The sequence below is a fragment of the Alosa pseudoharengus genome, unplaced genomic scaffold (genome assembly GCF_046254945.1).
Source record: "Alosa pseudoharengus isolate Yale_2024_CS ecotype anadromous, Long Island Sound unplaced genomic scaffold, YU_APseudo_1.1 YU_APseudo_1.1_scf_8, whole genome shotgun sequence".
In the NCBI taxonomy this organism is placed as follows: domain Eukaryota; kingdom Metazoa; phylum Chordata; class Actinopteri; order Clupeiformes; family Clupeidae; genus Alosa; species Alosa pseudoharengus.
Window position 1 is genome coordinate 38,696,726 of NW_027468870.1, and position 15,342 is coordinate 38,712,067.

A 15,342-nucleotide genomic window follows, 5' to 3' on the forward strand; every position below is an offset into this window, starting at 1 on the left:
GATTGTAAAGCGTAGCAGCCTACTATACGGGGGAAAGTATAGATCTGGCACAGGCTAAGAATATCCTTGCTCTACTTCAGTTTATTCACCCTATTTAAAATGTTTGCCTATCTCAAAGATCTTTAGCTAAGTAAGTATAAAGTGACACGTTACACGTCATCTTATCACATAGATCAAAGTGGTCATAATGCAATTTTTTTTGGCTTTGTGCTAATGTCCAGTGAGAATTCTGTTATTCTTGCCAAATAGGTGAATTGTTTCACAGTTGTCCATGGAATGGGACTGATATGAGATTTAGTAAGTATATGAGAAGTACGCATAGCTACCTATACAGTTATACAGTTATAGTAGCCTAACTCAAATCAGACTGATCACTCAAGTGGCTTTGTAGTTATATGAGTAATATGATTGATAAGACCCTTTCATTTGTCTTTAGCCTGAAGGAAATGCTTGTGTTGAATAGTAATTATTGTGCACTGGCAGTAGCCTGCATCTGACCTCTCTCCTCCTCTACTCTGCCAGTGTCCCCAGGGCTGCTGTCCTGTAAATGGGACTACGCCGTCCAGAGCTCAACTTTTTCTGCCCCCGGCAAGACTATGCGGTACCTAGGTGCCCTGCTAAATGCACTGGCCAGCAGTTTGCGAGAACAGGGAGGGTGGGACAGGCAACCGAGGGAGAGGTGGAAGTGGAGAGATGCACCCTCCGTTCCGGATCGCCGTGTTGGGCGCACAGGGGGTGGGCAAGACGGCCATCGTGCAGCGCTTCCTCCGCGATGACTACAGTGAGACGCCGGTGCCAGGGCACAGCCGCAAGGTGCACCTGTCAGCGGCGGTGCTCAACGGGCATGTCCACGACCTGCAGATCACAGACTACCCGGCCATCACCAGCTTTCCTGGAAGCACTCTGCAGGTACGGCCCCACACCTAATGGTGCCGTTTTACACACACACACACACACACACACACTCAGACGCACACTTTCTCTTTCTCTCTCTCACACACACACACACACACTCTCTCTCTCTCACACACATACTCTCCCTCCCTCTCTCTCTCTCTCTCTCACACACACACACGCAGTGTCTCTTTCTCACACACACACACACAATCAGATGCACACTTTCTCTTTCTCACACATACACTCTCTCTCTCTCTCTCTCTCTCTCTCTCACACACACACACACACACTTACTCTCTCTCTCTCATACACACATACTCTGCCTCTTTTCTCTCTCACACACACACATCAGGTGAATTCACATGAACTCTAGCACCCGAGGAGAGTCTGTCACACACTTGTGCTGTAATTTATCAGCCCCAGATACAATCTCAGTGACCATGCTGACCCGAGTGCAGGCTTACAGGTCTGTCCAGATATCACCCAAATGATGCCATGGTGAGGTCTCATTTTCTGCATCTGCTGAATTTCCCCATGTCTGTTCTGGGTAGATATGAGATTTAATTGGGTTGAATTGCCCTTTAAAAGAAATGAATGGCTCCCCACTGAGGCTTCTTTTTTCTGTATTTCGTCTATTTTATATGAGCCCAGATTTCAGCTGGCCTATTAGCCCAGCTTGGCTTAGGGAGGTGTTCTGCTCTGGAGAGCATATGAGCGTTGTAGTGCCCTCTATCTGTCTGCACCCAGTAAACTTACAAATAGATCTGTTGATGAGAGTGGTAAAAATAGGCTGCTTGCTCAACGCCATGGTCACTGGGGAGAAAGTAAGGAGTAAGGACCGTCTCTTAAATCAGAGCAGATGGGCAGTTACACTTGGCTTTGATGTTTGGGTTGTGTTGTGTACTACTGTTGATTCATATTCCATAATAATCTGCTGTGAATGGTGCAAAGATGATTTATATATATATATATATATATATATATTGTTCAACTATGTACAGAGTTAGGAATTGTTGTATCTTGATTCCTGTAGACTGTCAAAAGTTGATTGATGTTCTATTGGAATCAAAAATAAGAATTTCCTGGTCATGTACAGCTTTTACAAACACTTTTGTTTTGATGTGTGAATAACTACTTGCTTATTTCTAGTGTTAAATGTATCTCTGCTGTGGTGTTTTCTGTAGGAGTGGACCGACTCCTGCTGTCGAGGCATTCGCAGTGCTCACGTCTACATCCTGGTTTATGACATCTGCTGCTTTGACAGCTTCGAGTACGTCAAGACTATGCGCCAACAAATCTTAGAGACCAGGTACAAGCCCAGAATACCAAAGACACTCCCCTCACCAAAAACACTCCATCATCATCTCTCTTTCTCTCTCTCTCTCTCTCTCTCTCTTTATGTCTTTCTCTCTCTCTCTTTGTCTCTTTCTCTCTCACACACACCACCTGCCTGTCTACCCAATTGATTTTTTAAAAAGACCTGCTCCTGATATCATTATGTAGGAGATATTTATCATTGGAATTCAAACCAGCAACAGCATATCATCAGAACACTGACTGACTGACGGTCATGTTTTTTTTTAGTTTAAGTTAAGTTCAGTTTGTTAAGTTTATTTCTTACCCGGGCCAAAAATGAAGATTTAGCTGGTTAATTTCCACCTGCTGTCACAGGACAGATGGATAACAATAAGATGCAATTGAAATATGACATCACACACAAACACACACACACACACTCTCACACACACACACACACACACACACACACACACACACACACACACACACACACACAGTGATAAATTCAAAATAGCATACATGTCAAAATGTTATGTGCATGTGTGCGGAATTCTATAATGCAAGAAGCAAGTCATGCTTGTGATATCTCAAGTGAGAAAACACTTCAAAACATTTCAAAGCCTAACATGTTATTATTTTAACAAGTAGCCTATATCACAATGCTGATACTGATGTAATTTCCTGTCCGGGACTAAGAGCTTGTTTGTGACGTGATCTAGTGGACTTTGAGACAGCCTTATTTGCCTGTGACCAACATGACATACAATAGTGGGAATTAGATAGGACCGTTGCATTCATCTGTTAATGATATTTAATATGTTTTATATTTATATATTTACAATTGGCTGTTGTATTTCAGTGTATATCAGGGTCATCAGTGTATGGAACCTTTTTTTTTGCAATGCAATCTAAGATATTTTTTATCTAAGGTATTTTTTATGCATTTCTATTGACATAAATGTTTGGGGACACTTTGTTGTGATCTGTTGAAAAACAAATACTCTAGCCTATAATAACAGAGAAGAGACTTGTGTGAGTATTACACTGTTTCATATTATCAACTCAGTGACATTTTTCAGATGTGACCATGAATGACCACTTTCCTTTGGGTCCTTTTGTAAAATTATGCTGAACCAAAATGAGAGCTGCAAATGGGTTGAACCAGAATATGTCTGAATAGCACAAAGCCCAATTTGGTGCCACAAGAACTTGAGACCATTTGCAACAGTGATGCCTCAGGGGGACAAGAGGCGTCATCAGCTGCCAGCGTAGACAGACCTTTGAGTCTGATTGCAAATTGGCGTGCTTGAGCTCTTCTGGGTGGCTGGTCAGGCCGAGTGGGACGGGCACGGAAGCTTGATTTGGCTAGAGAGAGAGAGAGAGAGTGTGTGTGTGTGTGTGTGTGTGAGAGATGTACTTGTCAGCGGCACCGAGATTGATCGTGAGCGATGGCGTCAGCTGTCAGCCTGTGATTGCGTCAAGGCCCGGCTGCCTCAGTGTAAGAGCAGGCAGCGGTTTTGGTGACAGATGCTCATGTTTTATCGATCTGCTGGCCAATATGGTTCTGTCCACCTAACTCGCCATCGATTCACGAGTGCACAATTCCGTTTCCAGTGTGGAAAAGCCCATCATGGGCAATTAGCTGCATTTTCTGATGAAGCACAGATAACTTGGACTCGTGTGATGGGGACAGTGCCTGCCAACAAATTACTATATTGTGTTTTCCAGAAAACCTCTTGTGCTTGTAGGCACAGAAGCCTGTATTATTTCATGGCTGGGTGGGATATAGCTTCCCAGGTGGCAGTCTGGGTGCTACTGCAAGCGGGGTCAGTGGGATGCGGACCTGAGGCAGGCAGTGATGGATGGGCGGTGAACGCCCCTGCGACTCCTGTCACATGCTCCACTACCCAAGACCCCGACTCTGCACCCAAACTGACAGAGGCTCGCTTCACGCGGAAACGTCTAGAGCCTAAACGACATTCTGATTGCCGTGTCATTGTTTTAAAATGCAGGAGCCAAGCCAGCAGTCAATCACTTAGGCTATTGTTTAACCTAACTCGGTGATGTCACCTTTATGTCACCATTTGTGTAATTAAATAGCAATATCATTATAGCCTAGGCTACATTTAACCAGCTGTTGGACTAAAGCAGTTGTGCAATGAGGGGGGAGAGCACCACTGGGGCCTTGACTAATTACTGACTTGTTAGTCTATCCTCACTCAGACTACCGAAAAGCAGGAGTAGTTCTTTTCCCTGACAAAATGTTAAGGGAGAACTGTTGACCCAAGACAGGCAATGGTAACGCAACGTCTAGGAGTTAATATTCCAGTCACACAATACATGGATAACAATGCAGAATGAGCGTGCTTGTGTTCCCGCTGTATAAGAGAGAGTATAGGAGGTGAATATGTTTGAGTGGGTGCAGAGGGTTGTTTTATTTCAGATAGGCAAATGCATAGGGAATAAAAAGCAAGACGTTTGATGTGGTTTCACATGTTTGTGTGTGTGTGTCTGTGTGTGTTTCTGCACAGGGTGCTTGGCACCGCCGAAGTGCCCATTCTGATCGTGGGGAACAAGCGGGACCTGCAGCGCGGCCGGTGCATTCCCCGCCACAACGTTTCAGATCTGGTGCGCAAGACCTGGAAGTGCGGCTACGTGGAGTGCTCGGCCAAATTCAACTGGCACGTGCTGCTCCTGTTCGGCGAGGCTCTGCGCAGCGTCGGCTGTGCCCGCTGCAAACACATCCACGCCACCATTCGCTTCCAGCGGGCGCTCCGGAGGGAACGCTGTGCTCTCATGTGACCAGCCTTGCCTCCCACATCCCCCCCGTTCCCCCACGCCTGCTCCCTTAGAGATCGATCTTTTGGGAGCAGTGGAGACTAACCACAGCAAAACGGTCTGCCAAGCCAAGAAGAAAACATCTAAAGCTTCTTATCCAAGTCCATCCTGTATGTGTTTTTGTTTTGTTTTGTGTATTTGGTAAGAAAACAAAAATAGACCACTGGTGATGTGGCGCAAGCCTCAAACATAATGACAGTCATCACACCACAACGACGATAATGCAGTGCAATCATCTGAATTAGTCATCTGACTAGGGTTGAGGAGCTGTCTTCTGTTGATTACTTGTCCAAGTAAACAGATCTTCCAGCTCTAATGAGCACAGTACTTTCTCCCTCTGCTGACTGGTCAAACTCTGTGAACCATTTCTATGGCATTTCTTTTGCATGTGTCCGCTTTTGCAGAGGATGTCTGTCTGATAAATGCTGTAATTCGATCTCTGTGAAACATGTTACAAGGGGTTTATTACCAAAGGTTATTCAATGTATGCAGAAGTATCGGAGAAACTTGCTTCCTACAGCAACAACACCAACGTCAGAGGACACACTGCAACCTATTATTGACCAGAATAATTTATTTCATCCTGATTTCAACATGAAGAAATGCTTCCTTTTGTTAGTCATATGCACAATATCCATAGCTTTAAGGGATTGTGATATCAACCAACTCACCACCAGGTGAAATCTGGATCCCATTGTAGTTTATAATCAAAATATGCATTAGCACCAAATCTGCCCATGGGTATGTTATTTTTGAATATTGTAACCATATTTCCAATTCAATTTGAGAGAAGGAGTAAATGCTTCCCAGCCCCTTTTCAGGTCTTTGGTATTGCTTTCAGCTGGGGCTGTATGGTTGCTAAAAATGCACTACTTGTTTAATGAGAAATGCTAGTGGAACACCCCCCATTCAACTCCAAATAGCCTACTGAGATTGTTTCCAGTTGCCCGTTTCTAATCTTCTCTGTTCATTATGAAATGTTTTACTGGGGAGTCAGGCATTAAAAGACCCTTGAGATGACAAGGCACTCACTCTTAAGTGGAAATAGTGGTGTGTGTTTTCAGTGAGAGGTGTGTGGTGTTAAACCAGATGCGTTCATTGCAGTGTTGTGCATGCGTGTGTTGACAGCATGCTAATGAAACAAAGCAGAGACTTGTGAGATCAACTTAAATATATTGATTTGACTTGCCCTGGAAGTACATGTTGTTCACTCAGTGTCAAGGAAAATGAGTGTGTGGCAACACCTCAGCCTCAAAATGTAAAGTGTGATAGCAGGGAATATCTTTCATTTTGTACTGTCTGTCTTAACGGAGGCACCCACCTCACACATTATACTTTGCAATAAGGGCATATGGTTTTTAGTGTAGAACATAGAATAAGATTGTGTGGTTAAGACACAATGTTATAATCTTTGTCCAATTCTTGGGGTAAAGCTGACATGGTTTTTATAATGACCTTGAGTAATGTTGAAATTTTGAAGTGTGACCTTCTCATTTGAATAGACTCATCCAAAAACTGAAGAATCCACAGAATGGTAACAACACCATCTAATCCATAAATAAAGTGCATTCTTGAAATGTGAAATGATTCACAGTTGATTTTTGAAATGTGGGTACAAATGATTTGAAGTCAAGGTGTGTATAATGTACTGACAAAAACCTTCAGTCATGTCTTAATTTAATTTTGCATGCATATTAGAGCTAGATCATGCCCCTAATTTCAAGGTTAAGATGTGTGGACTTTAAATCTACTGAGTTGTGGCCGGCTTGAAGATATATTGATGATCAGCATGCGGGAGCTGGAGGGGTGTGTGTATGTATATGTGCGGGTGGATGTTAACAGAGAAGGGGTGTGTATGTACTATATGTGCGGGTGTTAACAGAGGAGGGGTGTGTGTATGTATATGTGAGGGTGTTAACAGAGGAGGGGATGGACAGGGGGTGGGAATGAGGAGTGATCAGAGCAAGCACAGCTGGCGTGATGAGGCAAGCTGCTGCTCTAATGCTATTTATAGCGTCCCTGACTTATGCCAGAAGTTATTTATAAATCTGCAAGCAGCAAGTGCCAAACACTTGCGCACAAGGTGACTTGGAAGTAGTTGGGAGAACAGAGAAGACAGTGTCTGAGTGATGGAGTCATGAAGAGGTTTCAGTCCAGGGGGAACCAAACCGAGCACAAGCCGGACTACACACGATATCTGTAATCATTATTTTAATGATGACTTTGATCATCAAAGAGAAATGCCTGTGCTGTCAAAGACAGATGGCATACATTTTCTGAGTAATCACCACCCACCAGAGACATATTGGCCTTTGTTCAAACAGAACTGGCCCTGTGATTATGTTGACAAGTGATTGTGTTTGAGGAGTAGAGGAGGAAAAAAAGAAAGATTTACAGTTCTTATTTCCCAAACCAGTATACGCTCAGATAAAAAGGGCAGGGCATGGTGAGATATTCTGCCTCTCTAAAGCAGATTCCTTCCTGGTGGAGGCTGTGCTCTGAGAGCCACATGGCGCCTGGCTGTGACCGCTAATAAGGTCTCTCATCCTCCCTTCCCTTCCTCTCTTCTTCCCTTGTGCTTTGATGCTGCTTCACCAGGTGAAAGGGAGGCTTGATGAAAGCAGACTCTACCCAGCATAGCAATGTTGTCACCATGCAGTAGTGTGCCAGACAGTCTGTATTTATGTTTTCATAATCTTCTGAGGGTTGTTTTTTTTGTGAAAAAAGGAGGGGGAAAGCAATTACATTGTGTGGGGGGAAAAAAATCAACAATTAAAAAAATATCAAGCAATGATACTGAGAGGTGGCATTTCTTGCATGACACTGCATATGAAAATTAAACCTGTGCAAATTGGCAGATAATCCATTTACCTTGCTTACATTGTTTATGTGTTACAGCTTGTTCTGCATGTATCTACTTTACTTGTGTCTTTCTCAATTACAAAAACATCAGCATCAGCAGTTGACAGGATCACACCTGAGTGATTTTTTTTTATCTCAGTACAAAATGAAGAGTGTTGGATACAAATGTAAAAAGATGCAAACATTCAGACCCAGGATTCCAGCTCCTCTGTTGGACACTGCGTGCCCTCATATGGAGAGGCCTTACTGATGCTCCTGGAGTTGAGGTCTATCAATTTGTTTCTGAGTGGTCTGCCACTGGCCCTGTGGTTGTTCTCGGGTGATAGCCCATTGTCTGTACAATCATTGGCCAGTCCTGCCTCCTCTTTTTCTCTGCTCCGCCGGAAGGATATGGGTTTAGGGATCTTTGACGGCTTGCGATCGGGCCGATTGTCTTGTCTGGGACGTATGTGGGGCTTCAGTTTGAGCTTGTAAATGGACGGCACCCTCTCTGGTTTCTTCAGTGACCTCCTCTGTTGCCTGAAGGACGACGACCGGGGTCGCCTCTGTCTGTCCGAGTCCCTGGCGACCTCGCCGGCGTCCATAGCCTGAGTCAGGGCGGGCACGCTCACAACCTCTGGCCTCTCCTTCGATTCCAGACTGGAGCCCATGGAGGACCAGGAGCCGGCGACGCAGGACTGGCTGGACTTGGGAGGGGACGAGTCTACCTCCGTGGTGGCGGCGACAGCGGTGACGGCCACTGGCTGGCTCCCGTTGGAACTGAAGGGCAGCATGTTCACCCAGCGTTCCACCGACACCTTCTCCAGGGGCTGCCTCCCGTGCCGGAGCTCGTCGATCACACCGTCAAAGCCGTGGTCCTTCGAGCCGGCACCAGGCATCGTGGAAGAGGACACGAGAGACGGTTCTTCTTGCTGCAGGCGAGACGATGAGTCACCCGGGAACGCTGAGCCTGTGGAGGGGTGCTGGGAAAACTCTTCAGCGGCCTGTCGACCCAACGAGGAGTGCTGACTGGCGTTCTCCCCTGCCGCGCCGCTGCTGCTGCAGTCATCAGAATCCACACTGAATCCGAGCTGCTGCAGATTAGAGAGGATCTCATGCTCCAGGCTCTGATAGAGGCTGGCCTCCTGGTCAGCAGTGATAGGTGGTGGGGTAAAGAGACAGCTTCTCTCCATCCCTCCACGGCCACCTGGACGGGGCTCACCAGTGCTCATGTTTTGGTCATTAAGTAAAGCCTCCCCCGTAGTTGCAGGTGTTAAGACAGTCTCTTTTGCCATACTTTGTCTATGCTGTCCGTTTCTGTGTGCAACAGTGTTTGGTGTGCCTCTCATCTGCTCATCAGATACAGGTTTCTTTTGAAGAGAATTGTCTCCTAAACTAGCAGGCAGGCTCTTTCTGATTTGTGTGAAGGGTCTTGGAGGCAATCCATCTGTAGCGACACTCTGTCCTTTAGTTGAACTGTAACTGCTGGAGGACCTCTGTGAGTTATGACAGTTTTCAGTGACAGTGTGTTTGATGATGGAGGGAATACTGTGTGGGGCTGGATGTTGAGCAGGTGTGTGAGCTCTCACAGGCCCTGGTGCTCTCTGTCTGTCTGACGGGTTTTGGCCATCCCCAGGTTTTACGTCACTGCTGGCTGCGCTCTGACGAAGCTTCATGACAAACTGAGATTTGGTGAGGGATTGGTTTAGCCTGGCGTCGGCGATATGCTGGACACCCGGGTTCTTCGGGGTGCCGAAAGCGTGGGGGGTCAGTGGCCGTGGCGACTCACGGTGGACCGCAGGGCTCAACGCCGTGCGAGGCAAGCTGCTGGTGTGTCTGGGCGTCGGAGACGCACGTACAGCTTCTCGGCCCGTCCTTGTGCTCGCGTTGAGACCTGAGTCATCTCTGCTTTCAGACGACAGGCGTCTGCGGGCAGGTGTGGACGCTCTTCCACGTGATCTAGGAAAACACAGAGATAAAGTCTTAAAGCCCTGATGGACACTTACGTAACTGGACCAAGGTTACTGCCGTTGCTCAGATACAAGGGATCACCAAACTACTTGTATTTTAACAGCGAAGGCCTGTGAGACAGCAGCAGCCATAAAAACACTGATTTATGAAAGTTCCATCATTCGCCAAACCCAATATAGTGTATATAAGCTCTCACTAATTTACGATCACAGGGCTTTAGCTCTCCCAAGGACAAAGGTCCAATTCCCTGAGAGCACAAGAACATATAAAAAAAATATATGGCTCAATTCCACTGAATTAAGCTCTGGATGGTCTTTAGCAAATATGAGTGAAATGAGAGATGTATAGTTTTATGTGCATTCAATCTTCCTCTTAAAATATCTCTACTACTGCCCATTTTCAATTGTTGAGGCCATACTGTTCAGATACTAAACATGTGTCCCTAATACAGTATTTTCAATAATGTCATTTTGTGAAAATGTACAAATCTCTAGAAGATGGATTATCTGCATTTATCAAGACAACATCAGTCACATGCATTTCACATAATGCAAATGTATGTCTATACAGGAATATGTTCTACAACGGGAACCTTTGCTGGTCCTTATATATTCTTATAGATTCTTTTTCTAGGAATCTTTCCTTCCCAAAAACAGTGCAGTGAAATAAAATCCCACACACAAGGGCAAAAGTATGCAATTACATCTGATTTGCATTAGGTTATCTTGCCCCACTTCAAATGTTCATGGGCAATCATCACTCTTGTAATTATGACTATAATGACTAATCTCAAGTGATTGTCTGTGATCACATATTATAATGAAATGTCATAAGGTTGACTAACTTCCCCGGTATGACACACATTATACAATGAATAATAAATGTGATTGGTAAATAATACATGAAAGTATAGTTACGGCAAACATCATCTGCATTCTGATTGACAAAGAATAGTCGGCACTGTCATAACACAAAAACAGGAAGCACACTTCTTAATTCAGACATTTCTGTGAGGAGCAGATTCAGCAAAGTTTCAGAGCTCAGCATGTTTTGATGTGCCCCAGGCCTCTCCTGTTTGTCATTCCATTTGTGAGTAGCTGCACTTTAGCACAATGTAACTTTGACATGGATATGCCATCAAACATTTTTCATATGGGCAGCCGTGGCCTACTGGTTAGCACTCTGGACTTGTAACCGGAGGGTTGCCGGTTCGAGCCCCGACCAGTCGGCTGAAGTGCCCTTGAGCAAGGCACCTAACCCCTCACTGCTCACCGAGCGCCGCTGTTGATGCAGACAGCTCACTGCGCCGGGATTAGTGTGTGCTTCACCTCACTGTGTGTACACTGTGTGCTGTGTGTGTTTCACTAATTCACGGATTGGGTTAAATGCAGAGATCAAATTTCCCTCACGGGATCAAAAGAGTATATACTATATACTTATACTATATGTGAATGAGCAAAAGATTTATTGAGTCTGCACAGAAATAAAAGTGCAATGTTTTTCCCTGGGCTTTTGTCGAATTGTAATCTAATTATACCACTAATTATCTGTGCAAAACAGATTCTTAAGGTCAGACTGCATTATTAATATAATAGGTTCAATGACCTCAAACTGGGCTTAACGGTTCTTTGGTATTCAGTGGCATTTAGTGATTGATTATTTCCGCTGTTACAAGGACACAAAAAGATATGTATGTATGTATGTATGTATGTATGTATGTATGTATGTGTATATACTGTAACCATGACCTCCATGCCTTCTTTGTGATTAAGATGTACTACCCAAACACAGCTTATCACACTTGAGACATTGGCTGACGCGTGGGCTCGCCAGGTCATTTTTTCATGTATAGGTAAAGCCAATGAGCCTGGCGACAGCTCGTCCATCACCTTTCCGCTTACCTGCCGATGGAGGTGCCTCTCGGCTGCCGCGGCCCAGGGTCAGGGGAGCGGGAGGGGCTCGGAGCAGGAGCAGAACCGGGAGCGGGCCTCAGGCCTCGGGTGGAGCTGCCAGGGGAGCTCCAGACCACGGGCTGCAGTGGGGACTGGGCCCGGCTGAGCAGCAGCGTGGCTGGTGTTCCGACCGCACCGTCCGACCGCGGGCCCAACCGGGTTTTGATCTCGTGCTGCACTGGGGTGGCTGGGCGCTGTGCCAGCTTGTGGCCTGGCATGGAGGCAGAAGAGGAAGCTCAGGTTAACTGCTGGGCCAGGCACCACGCTTATCTGACTAGCCCCCTCTGCTGTGATGGATTGCAGGTGAAAAACTCACCAGACATGTAATTGTTGTGCTGCTTAGCTCATTGGATAGTAAACCAGCATATCATTACATTACATTACATTACATTTGGCTGACGCATTTTTAACCAAAGCGACTAACAACATGGTAAACAGTTTAAGTTTTAGAGCAATTCTCAACAATATCAGAGAGTTATTGACAGGTTACATAGTAAATATATGTAATATATTATATGCGGTAATTTATATTGAATAGTTACTTTTGTGCCAATTAAATACAATATATTCTGTACAATAACATTCTATGCCTCTTGATGAAATTCTATTTTCTGCATCAATAGCATCATATCCTGTGTGTTTTGGAAACCAGGCAAAACCCTCCTCCTTGATGATTTATTCAGTTAGCTTGCATCCTGGTATATGTCATGCTTGTAATGCTTGACCGAGACTTAAACAGCCAATGAGGTTCGGGTATAACAATGACATCGATGGAGTTGTTTGGGCTGTGACGTCCCTCTGTGTGAATCAGCCAAAGAGGAGGAAGGATGTCACTGTGGCTCTTGAGATTCTTTATTTATTTATTTATTTTTAAATGGCACATTTTTGCTGACGTACATGGTTTAGGCAAAGTGTAATCATTCCTCTACTCTCTGCCTGTGCTTCTCAGAAGAAATACTCTAAGATAATACCATTAAGACTTACACAGCATCACAAGCACTAATGAAAAATAGGCCAATGTATAATTAATCATCACTGCTTATGTTTACAGTATACAAAGTGTATTGAGCATCTGCATCTTTGACGAGATAGACTCACTGAGAGATGTGCAGCGGCAAGGGTCGTGTTTGTCCAGATAGTGCTCCAGGGTGTCCCATCCCCCACCCACTCGCACCATCACATGATTCCGCAAGATCTTCAAACACACAAACACAAGCACAGACACACATGCACACACACATGGACACATGCACACACACACACACACACACACACACACACACACACACACACACACACACACACACACACACACACACACACACACACACACACACACAAACACAAGAACAGACATGAACATACACACACAGGTACACAAACACAAACACACACACACACACACACACACACACACACACACATACAGACAAGCACAAATACAGACACATATTTTAAATCAGGTTGGTACAGCATTCAAAATCACTAGTGTACAATTTATTAAAGTAGGGGTCACTCAATTTGTTTATGACTGCTTTCTTGAGCAATCAAGTAAAGATTGGTCTCACATGTCACTTACCCGTACAAATATAAGGGTGTTCGAGTCTCCCACTTTGTATTTGCCCTCTGAAACCTTGATCATGGGAAACTGGGTAGGACATGTACATCGGCTTATTAGGCCTCGGACCTGTATGTTTAAAAGTTTTTAAAAAAGACAGAAAACACATTTTACAATATATCATTGAACAAATGAGGGACGAAACCCTGAAATTCACGACTTTGGGTTGTCCAAACCATTCTTTCTTCCTGAGTAGTCACATAAGAGTGAATAGAATAATGTTGTAAATCAAAATGGTCAAGACATTGATGAGGCATTTTAAGGCAGAGCTCTCTAATGTAAGAGGTATAACCTACATTTAAATACACTCTTTAAAAGTGTTCTTATGCTTGCCCCAGCCGAAGAACCTGTTATGATTCAACATATAAACCTCATGATGTTCATTTAGAGCAGCATTACAGCACTTTTTTAGTTGTGTTATTATTTTCTGTCAACAAAGGCATGTTTGTAAAGGTTTGTAAGAGTTATAGGTTCATAAAAGTAAAATGAATGATAATAATTATAATCAATTTCAAGTCACCATCTCATCAAGATTCTGGATGTTAGCTAAACGCCTCTGGGGTTTGGGCAGAGGAGTCTGCTCCATGGGCAAGTCCATTTCCTCCCTAATCTCTTCCTCAATCTCCTGCTCCAGTTGGATAAGGACTGGGGCTGCCATCCCAAAGCGAGATGCCCGCCGTGCCACTTCAAGCAGGCAAAGAACGAAGTTCTTTTCATTCTTGCGCAGCACAAGGTCATCTGTCTCGAACATCAAGACCTCTGTTCAAAAGGGTTAACAAGTTAGGCAGAAAAATACTGTCCAGGGCAGCTCATGTTTCACACACCTTAAACATTAACATTAGAATGACATGTTACATTATCCCACCCCAGGCCAGAGTAATAGCCTAATGTTTGAGTTGATCAGACACTTTTAAGATAAAAATGTGTTGAATTGCGCCATCTGGCGTCAATTCCGTAAAAGTCACCTCATATAATTCGCAGAGAATGGGTTGACATATGACAGCGCAACGCATCGTTACAATGGCCTAAGACAAAGTCACATTCTTTCATTTTGTATATCTTACCTTGAATATCCATCTGTTTGCGACACCAATTTATGAAATTGGATATGTTGTCTCGAGCGAGAAAAGTTGATGGTTGTGCGGAGCTAATGCATGTAACTCCAGATGATGGCAACTGAATTCCCGCAATCCGTCCATACATCCCAAGAAAGTCTTCTGCTACCTTTGTCACATTATTTGCGTGATTGCAGAGGATAGCCCCTGTCTCCAGAACTTCCAGGATGTTGTTCACGTCAATGTCGATGTTATACAAGTCTTTCAACCATTCTGCCAAATCTTCTTTCATTGCATATAGATACTCTTCACTTGATTTAAAAGCCTTGATGCTCTGATTGGAGGCATGCTGAATCCCAGACATATTAATACGTGTCAAAAGTTTCCGAAAACTGTCTAAGTAGGCTAATGTTAGCCTTGTTCCAAATTCTAGCCTACTCCGCCTTGAATAAGTTAGTCTTTGTTTCCGATGAGCTCACCAGTCACCTCAAAGGCAACATTAAATGGGCAAGTCCCTAACATTTGGCCAAAAACTGACAGCGTAATAGTAAAAACACCTACCGACAACTCCCAACTTCGTTAACGTCCGTTTACAGTTTTGTGAATCTGTTACTGTCAATGGGTTAATAAACCGGCAGAATTAACTTATAGACGTCATTTGAATCGGTTGTAGCCTACCCAGTCTTGACAGATCCGTTAGCACGTTTTCAATGGGCCTTCCGAACCACTTGGTGGAACAACTGTGTACAGTAGGCTCCAACTGCTTCCTACAAGTGTAAATCATAAAAAAAACAATAAAAAAAAAAAACTATTTAATCGTATCAAAATGAATTACATATCCATATCCGATTTCGTAGCTATCGACATAACC

General features: G+C 44.3%; 2 protein-coding genes across 2 annotated transcripts; one reads left to right on the forward strand and one right to left on the reverse strand.

The window, feature by feature from the left end:
* The first annotated feature begins 621 nt into the window (after positions 1 to 621).
* Positions 622 to 6,955, forward strand: rasl10b (RAS like family 10 member B). Its single transcript, XM_076274334.1, has 3 exons — positions 622 to 909; positions 2,082 to 2,206; positions 4,728 to 6,955. Exons 1-3 carry the CDS (start codon positions 622 to 624, stop codon positions 4,996 to 4,998), a joined length of 684 nt encoding a protein of 227 aa, XP_076130449.1. The 3' UTR covers positions 4,999 to 6,955.
* A 738-nt stretch (positions 6,956 to 7,693) lies between these two features.
* Positions 7,694 to 15,311, reverse strand: gas2l2 (growth arrest specific 2 like 2). The gene is made up of 6 exons (XM_076274333.1): positions 14,481 to 15,311; positions 13,937 to 14,175; positions 13,378 to 13,485; positions 12,897 to 12,993; positions 11,748 to 12,009; positions 7,694 to 9,834 (listed from the first exon to the last, which is right to left on the reverse strand). Exons 1-6 carry the CDS (start codon positions 14,833 to 14,835, stop codon positions 8,082 to 8,084), a joined length of 2,814 nt encoding a protein of 937 aa, XP_076130448.1. The 5' UTR covers positions 14,836 to 15,311; the 3' UTR covers positions 7,694 to 8,081.
* Between the last annotated feature and the right edge of the window lie 31 nt (positions 15,312 to 15,342).